The sequence below is a fragment of the Alosa alosa genome, chromosome 2 (assembly GCF_017589495.1).
Source record: "Alosa alosa isolate M-15738 ecotype Scorff River chromosome 2, AALO_Geno_1.1, whole genome shotgun sequence".
Lineage (NCBI taxonomy): Eukaryota > Metazoa > Chordata > Actinopteri > Clupeiformes > Clupeidae > Alosa > Alosa alosa.
Genome location: NC_063190.1, coordinates 2,285,664 through 2,294,851, shown reverse-complemented (window position 1 = coordinate 2,294,851; position 9,188 = coordinate 2,285,664). Strand labels below are relative to the sequence as shown.

The 9,188-nt window shown below is 38.5% G+C and overlaps 2 protein-coding genes across 2 annotated transcripts in view; one reads left to right on the top strand and one right to left on the bottom strand.

The window, feature by feature from the left end:
• Nucleotides 1–420: 420 nt before the first annotated feature.
• zgc:171929 (uncharacterized protein LOC100124596 homolog) lies at nt 421–1,395 on the top strand (the record flags this gene model as incomplete). The annotated part of the gene is made up of 2 exons (XM_048238075.1): nt 421–601; nt 1,000–1,395. Coding segments are annotated over 2 exons (501 nt in total), but the record flags the coding sequence as incomplete, so codon positions are not given.
• Nucleotides 1,396–2,757: 1,362 nt separating this feature from the next.
• The window catches only part of acat1 (acetyl-CoA acetyltransferase 1), a gene marked incomplete in the record, with an annotated part of 12,725 nt that continues 6,294 nt past the window's right edge, over nt 2,758–9,188 (bottom strand). The window contains 4 exon segments of the mRNA XM_048238136.1: nt 2,758–3,438; nt 3,708–3,865; nt 8,717–8,781; nt 8,878–8,991. Coding sequence (XP_048094093.1) covers nt 3,318–3,438; nt 3,708–3,865; nt 8,717–8,781; nt 8,878–8,991 — 458 coding nt within the window.

Below are 9,188 nucleotides of genomic sequence, written 5' to 3'. Positions count from 1 at the left end.
CCCCTTGCTTTGTCTTAACTACATCAAGGGCAAGTCAGTCATTATATCAATATTTCAGTTTTGTACAAATAACAGTTATTAAAGCATTTCACCAAGTCACATTTCATTTTTTTGTTATGCTTTATAAAAAAATTAATCAGATCACATACTTGAAGACAATCACAACATCGAAGCACAAACTCCTCATGTAATTCCTGATCCTGGACCACAACAGCAGCCACAACCAACCAATAAGACCACAATAGAGGATCTACAGAGGAGCTATTCTTTGCCAGTTCAGCATCATATTCAAAGTCCTCTTTATAACGGTGTTGCAGCAGCACCACCTATTAAGGTATCCAATTTATTGCTGTGGATTACTAGAAATTAATATGGATTCCAATCTTATGACAATAACTTTTGCAATGTTATTCATAGGTCCATGCTCCCTCCAGCACTAGTGATTTCTTATGCCCAGTTTGCAACAAGGTTTTCCCTCTTCAGAGGATGCTAACTCGTCACCTAAAATGCCACAGTCTCGTGAAGAGGCACCCCTGCAGATACTGTGGAAAGGGTTTCAATGACACTTTTGACCTGAAGAGGCATATGCGTACCCATACAGGTGAACACACAACACAAAAACACAGATGACAAATGCGGCAACATTCTGAACAGCACAAAAATAGAGGCATTATTTGAACGTATACACATATGACTAATAGCCATTTACCACATTGGAACACCAGAAGTCTTTTTTGAAGTTGTGCCCACTTTTAAATCTGATCTATTTTTGCTCAATGTGACATAATGCAGAAAGTAAACACGGCTAAATTTGTGTAGTTATCCATGTTTCAAAAGCTTTCTAACCAGCACAAATGTGATCCTGACATTTCCCAAGCTTCAAACTTCACCAGTGTTCCTCTCAAGTCAATTAAGCAAGTGCTTCCTCATGATGCCAATGTGTACTAACATGTTCTGAGAGCCACAGTTTGATGACTGTCTTGTGTGCCTTGTTGCAAGGCATTCGGCCATATAGGTGTGAACTCTGTGAAAAAGCTTTCACCCAACGCTGTTCTCTGGAATCCCACCTGAGGAAGATTCACGGCGTGCGACAGCAGTACACCTATCGCCAGCGCCGCTCCAAGATATTTGTGTGTGAGGACTGTGGCTTCACTTCTGGAAGACCAGATGAATATTTCATACATGTTCGTGAGCATCATCCTGGCAGTTCGGCCTTGCGGAGATACTATCGCAAACACATACCTGAGAGAACAGCTACAGTGGCTGATCATAATATCAACCCATTTATACTGTACCAACCAGCTAGTTTCTACATCTAAATATAGAATTATTTCATCTGACCTTAGTTTTGCTTACTGATTATATTAATTGTTAAATCAATTGTTGTTTAACAAAACAAATTCAAAATAAAAAGTCCTCTGCTGTTACATTTTTGTTGATGGAGACTTTAACTTCATGAATTTAATTTGATGAATTATATAACTAAAAATAAAAAAAAAGTTCAGCTGATCTGCCATTACAAGTGACATGTTATTGAACAAAGGTTTGAGTCCAGAAGTTGAAAGTGCAGTGAAATCTGAGCCCTTGACCTAATCAAGAGCAGCTCTGTTAATAAGGCCTACTTGAAAGCATTTTTTCCATACAACTATTTACACTTACAACCATTTATAGACATGCAGCCCTGGGGTGCTTTCCCAAAACCATAGTTGTTAACCTGTTAGCAACTTACAAGTGAACACGTGAAGATGTGCATGTTTGTATTGACATGGAAGTAATTCAGTCCATAGTTTTGCACAAATTGCTGCAGAAATACACCAAATGGTGAATAAAACCTTCATGTGTGATGAAGTCTTGGATCTGCTATTCACCTATTCTGATTCTGAAGGAGAATATCTGACTTTTTGAGATGACGATCGATTTTGACAGTGATAGTCACGGTGCGTCTGTGAATGGAGGTGCATCTTTACATTTGCACGACAGTGTCCACTAATCATACAATGTTTATTTCGACCATTCGTCCAACATAGCTGGAGGTGGCAGTGGTAAACATGATTGTGTGTATCATCATTTCAGAAGGGGTGTCCATTTCAGAAGGGGTTCATTAAGGTAATTTAAGGGAAAATCCAAGATGGCCACCTAAAATGACTTAAGGATAATAAAACATTAGTTGGGCATCATGGTTTATTCTGAGTATAGTTCCATGTCAAATCAGCCTAGAAAATTGCTACATTTGATATTCCGTTGGTCTTATTACACTTTCTAACTTGGGAGGAGACAGGTTTTAAATAGGAAAATTACCGGAAATTTTAGTCACTTTTAAACGTGATGCTAGCAGGCGAGATGCTAATGGTCTAATTTGCTTCAATGATCTATGCTAGGCTGTAGCTAAAAGTGGTATCGGCAGACTCAGAGAACGGCTGGATGAACTGGAGAAAGGTAAAAATCAGTTGTTTAACTCAAGGGGAGGTGGAAAATGAGTGCAATTCCCCAAAGGGTGGAATATCCCTTTAACTGTCTTGTCCTTGCTACAAAGCTTTTTTACCTTGTCTCTGTGTAGACATGAGAAGAATCTCTTATGTTATCTTATCTAACTTTACTCTGTTATTAGGGTCATTCTACTGTACCTTGTTAGGGGTCCCAAGACCCGAATTTAAATCTGCAAGTCAATCTTTACACAGTCATTGGTCAGCAATATTCTTATTCACCAGTTCAATTCTACAAAATGAACATTTTAAATTATATTCAGAGTCATACCACTTTAACAAACACCTCAGATTTATTTTGAAACTAAAGAAAATGAGTGTTTGAGCTTATATCCTGTACAGTGCAAACCTGTCAACAAAGGAAACAAAAAGGCCAAAACTACAGGGGATCAGCTTTGCTCTACATTCACAATATTCCCTCAGGAGTGTACAATTTGTATTACAAACACCTTCCTTTAGTACAGATGAACACAAGTGTAGCCTCCCATTCCTATGTCTTCACTGATTCCTTCACTGATTCCAATTTCCAGATATGTTGTGTTACAGTTCAAGGATTAGTACAGTAATCTTTCAATAATTTCACTATCAAAGGAAGTAAATGCAATACATAGTAACTGACTATAGATTCCTGACAGTATTCCTATGGCAGTTAATTTATACAACATGGAGTAAAAAGTCAGCAAATGGGAGTGATATTTCAAAAGTGATCGGTTTCAATGAAACAGTCATAAGGCTTTCACTGTTAAGGTATCTTTGTGATGCTGTTTAGTAACATGTACACAGCAAGCATCAAGGCTGCAATCTTACCAGAAGGACCATAAGACAGCACACATGCTAGCATTTCTGAATAAGGATAGCAGATGCACCACCACCTCCATTACAGATCCCTGCGAGTCCGTACTGCCCTGACTGGAGACTGTGCACCATGTGGCCCACAATTCTAGTTCCAGACATGCTAAAAAGAGGCAAACAATTCAAAGTTAAAGTGACAGTAGCAGAACTGATACAATTCCAAAGGTATACAGGGTCTGTTCAAACAGTATTGAGTTTTGATCTGGGCAATGCTCAGGCACCAAATTAAAATATTCTCAATCCATCAGAAGAGCTCATCATTTTACTATCGGAGACCAATACCATTAGTGTTTTCAAAATAAATATGTACAAAATTATCTGTAGAATAGGTAGAGTTTGTGTTGATTTGTTTTACTCTGAAAAGTTTCTTACCCAATTGGATGACCAAGTGACACTGCTCCTCCATTGACATTAACCTTATTTGGGTCAAGATCAAGCATTTTGATGTTGGCCAAAACCACAACACTGAAGGCTTCATTTATCTCCCACATTGCAATATCATCTTTCTTCACACCACTCATCTCAAGAACCTGAAAATATAGCATATAGCATTCATGTGTGCATTCATCTGCATATGACTAATATTCATTAACATTAACTAACATTTAAACATTGACACATTTTACATGTCTTTCTACTTGGATGCTATTTACTATGTATGGAAAGGGCTGATTTTCACAGTCATGCACACGATACCATCATTAGCTTCTGAACATAATTAGCCTTGAATGTTTCTGTCACGGTGTGGAAAGAGCTACTATTTTCACACACTCATGCAGCCCATTTTCCCATACATTTCCACTCACTCCGAAAATGCTTGTGACATACAACTACGTTTTGGATTATCGGTCACCGTTACATGTGGGCTACATGTGATGCACGTGGCCATATGCATAACAGTTTGTTAGGATTGATTAAACACTAAAATAAAAAATACTCCACAGTTAGTGAAACCTTACATTCAAATAGCAAAATGTCAGGCCAGATTTGTACAACTATAAGCACATTGTCAGCCTAACATTTTTAGCAAAACACTACACACATTTCTCTACTTTAAACACAGAAATCTCAAATAATGTTTCCTCTGCAATTTCATGGCACTACCTTTCAAAATACACACCCATGAACCAACTGATCAAACACAACTATTGGGTGTAATGACACTTACTGTAGGTGTATAACTGTTAACTCAACAATCAGTCCTAATAACTGGGCAACAGATCAGCCCTTGTCAACAACAGAAATTGAAAGCAAAGTAGCACTGAAAGGAAGAGGAGAAGGAAGAGACACTACAAAAAGTGTTTTATAAAATTGAAAACTGAGTCAAAGGCTAAAAATGAGTATGGTTTCGCAGATTTGGTTTGGGGTTATGTTGTTTGAGGACATGTTTAGAAATTGTGTGATATGCAAAGATTTTGTGTGTAAGCCGTGGAAGAAAACTGTAGCGTTCTTCACAATTTGGAGAGAAAAAAAGTACTCAATGTACAGGTCTGGTCTTTTGTGCCGTGTTTGGTCAGTACTAGTGCAGTGCCTGTTCAAACATGCCATTCCTGTAGAAAGCCTGTAGCCCAATTCGCTTTATTCACCTGGTGGCCAGAATGAGGCTACAGGGTACACTTGCCATTACACCTCAGTCCAGCAGATGGTACCCTGTAGCCTTGTTCTGGCTGCTGGGTGAATAAGGTCAATTACATGCCCGCAGGGACACCTGCTTTATAGGATGATGGGGAAAAACATCATTCCAGCTAAGCATTCAATAATGAATATTGAATATAATAATATATTAGCCTATAATTAATGTGCAGTAAGCAGAATTTAGGAATGGCTAAATGTGGCATTTTTACAGATCAAAATGACATAAGCCTAACAGCTGTTTTGAGTTACGGCTATATGTTTATTGTTAAGCTTACTGAATAACTCCCTGATAGAGAAGACAAACCATTTTGTGGAATGATGCATCATTGTTGGAAATTTGCAACTATGTGACTCAACAATCCAATAGCCAATAAGTGACATCACGCTCTGTCTGCCACTCGTCTCTCTGCCATTCTGTCCCAGCTCTCAACCATTTTTAAGTTGCAGTTGGCAAGATTTTTTTGATCATATTCACTGAGACCAACACTATGCACCGACAGAACAACATAAATCAGCAGGTTTTAGAAAAAAAGCCAGCACTTCTATCTCCACCTAGAGCCTGTTAATTGTTTTGCAAAAATCCACAGCTCCTGGTTCTGCTGGTCCAATCAGAGCAGGGCTGTGAGATCTGACTCAATCACTGCAATTGGCTGCAGAAGTCTGCAGCTATTCAGATGATCAGAGGCTCCACAAAGCAAACAACTGCAATGAAGTGTGGTCTGCTGGTGGAGCCTGAAGTGCTGCCAAACTATGCTGAACTGATGCGAATTAATGTGCTAGCAGCAGGATTCGTCATTCACCCTGACGCACCGCATCTCGGGGCCAGTCCAGATAGTCGGGTGTATGACCCTTCAGAGTTGCCTCCTTTTGACCTGGTTGAGGTGAAGAGCAGCACAAAAAAATTATCCATCTCAGGTTGCTCACCTCAAGGTGCAGGAAGGCCACACCAGTCTGAGGCGTTCACATAAGTACTACTGACAGGTTCAGGGCCAACAGGCAATCACAGTACTGGCATGGTGTGAATTTGGTGTGACCAGCATAGCAATTTATTTTATTTTATTTATATCACCATTTTATTTGATATAGCAACCACCATATGTACCCTAGCAACCATCTTAATTACCCTAGCAAAAACCTAGCAACCACCATAATGTTTCCAAAATCATTTCAGTGGTTCATCAACTCGTAACAGGGTGAATGGCACTTCTGCATTCGCTTTGCGGCCCTCTATCTGCTATAACCACACTATGTAGCCTAAGTTTGCCAGATCAGGTAGCGGATCTGTAGTTCGATGGAATGAGACATAAGAAACTACAAATTTTACTTGCTTCTGATGTCATGCAACATACTCTGCCGTGTCCGTGGACATGTTATTTGCAAAGGCGGTGACAGATAAACAAATAGCATGCATGCAACAGAGGAAAAGTGCTTTAGTGTTGCTTTAAATTTTAAGTAGTAAACTAATTTATGTAAAATTACAAGTGAGCCAAAAACACTCATCACACACACTCATCTCGTCTTTATCTTCCTCTCTCTTATGCGCGCACGCACGCACGCACACACACACACACCCCCTGTGTTAGGTTAGACTATTTCACCTATCGCCCACCCCAGACATAATTATTATAGCCCAAAATAACTTACATTACTTCAAGTGTCAAAACTGCAGTTTTCTGAGTATCAAAACAGTTTTGCAGTTTTTGAGGAAATATTTGCAGTTATTATGCAGGAAATACAGTATTTAGGACACTGGAAACTGTATTGTACGGCATAATAGCCTACTGTAGGTTTAGTGCAGAAATTCAGTATTTTGGACATGAAATTACTAAGGTACTGCACTGTATTGTAGTAAAAACACTTTCAGTTTTTTGTAAGGGAGGTTATTTGGTAGTATTGGTAGATGCTGCAGATGCACAAATCTACATAAAACAGATATATTAATTTACTTTGAAGTGATTAGGGCTAGTTTACAGCATGACATTTGTTGTGCATATTAATTGCACTTAATGCAAAATTATTTTTTATCCGATTACTCGAGTCAAGAATTGCAAGAATCCCCACCACCTTGACATCATCAGTAATATTGAATATACTGTACTGTAGTGTGTTCATTCACACCAGTGGCCATCCCAGATTCTGCTTGATTCTCTCCACACAAACACACATGGAAAATGATGGCTTATGTCATATTTCATATATTCTGCATAATTACTAGTAAATATATTTAGCAATTTGAAAACTATTCTAAAACTATAACTATTTTTAAACTATTACACTTAGGCATATCTTTAATGTGGTGTTCTAGGTCTAATTGAGTGCACATTGGTGATGTGTCGGTGTAATTGAGTGCCTGTCACTTTAAGAGATACGTGAGATTGGCCTTGTCTCACGGTTTTAGTCTAGTGAATAAAAGTTGCACATAGCGCATAAGGATATGTGGATGCAATTAATTATGTTTTGTATGTCATTAGATAAAATAAATGTTCAAAAAATGTACAAGTCGAAAAAAATCTTTCTGGGATCATTGAAGAGATAAGTGGCTTGCAATGTTCATTAATGATTTTAGCGAGCACTATTGTCAAACGTGACCTGAGCTAGCGGGATAGTTAGCAAGGATCTCTCTTCAGATGTAAAAGTTTGCGATGGTTGCTTAGCCTATTTCTAAATTATATTGAACCCAAATAGTAGGCCTAAATGACCAAAATCCCACAGCCTAGGTAGGTTAGCAACACAAACTTGAGAGATGCAAGTGAGCAAATCAACTTGATATTAGCCTATTATTATGTGTTACCATAGCATCACTTGAACTAGCAGCCATGTCTCGCTGTTTATAGCATGACAGCTGCGCTTACGTGTGTGTGAGGAGAAAAGACGCACAGTGACAGGTTAGGGGAGGAGGTGCTGGAAGCATGCCTTGTGCACATGCATGTTACTTCAAAAGAACACGGTCATTCTCAAAAGTATTGATACTAATAAAATTAGGCATTGTGACATTTTTAATTTCAGGGTATTGCGATACTTTTGTAGTATCGGTGCACCGTGCAACACTACAATGAAATAATCGGTAGAATACTCGATTCCAAAAAGAATTGATAGCTGCTGCCCTACATAGATTTTGCATTTTCATGCACTGGTAATTCCTTGGAATTGCTTTTCTAGTTAGTAGGCTATTATTATTATTAACAGACATTGATAAACCCTTGCCAGAATGTAAGATGTTATGTGATTCAGATTATCTGATTGCTAGTTATAGGACCTAGGCTAACAACCCTCGGTCTGTTCCCCCAAAGAAAACCAGTCAGTTGCATCAAATGATGTTAATAAATTGAAGACGGTACAGGTTGAGGTTGATTTGCAGGAAAAAAAGGGTAATAAAATGAACCATTTCCCACTTCTCGGTTTTGCACTGCAGCAAGCATAAGCAGAACAGTTGGCCATATTTGAATAATTCATGATATTTCAATAGCCTATTATTTTTTCACTATGATCTGAATGAATGTTGGTCAGAAAAATGGCATTCACAAACAACGTGACCGCCTTGGAACCAATAGCATTTCGGGATAGCTCAGCCCATTAGATTCCCTAGTTGTCCTAGTTGTTTCCCAAAAGTTCTCAGAGCCATTACAGACTACATAACAAAACAGAGTCAACTATACAACTAAACAATGGACAAAAGAATAATAAAAACTCAACATTGAAATGGGCTGAAACAATGATTAGTGAATGAAAAGAAAATAACTGCTTACTTTAGGGACCGCAAAAGCTGGAGCGATCGGGAAATCAATCGGATTAGTTGCAGCATCAGCAAAAGCTAAAAGATGAGGGAGAAATACTTACATGTCACAAAATCATGACTTAACAACATGAGACATTTAATATGGCTAAACAAGAAAGTAAAATTCCATACCAACAATCCTGGCGAGTGGATTGACATTTAGCTTTTTCGCAGCATCTGCAGTCATCAAAACCAAAGCAGCAGCACCATCATTCAAAGTGCTGGCATTTGCAGCGGTCACTGTACCTGTAAAGCAACACATTCTCCACTGTTTTCCATGGTCTTCTTCTAAGTACAATAATCTGACCCTTGTTGTCCTCAAGCAAAACATTTTTACTGACTGGCTTTTTCTAGTTTAAGAACACATTATTGATGTATTACAATGAAGTACAACTGGCTTGCAACTAGCAAAATCTGCTGTAGTATTGACTAAAACTCAAAAT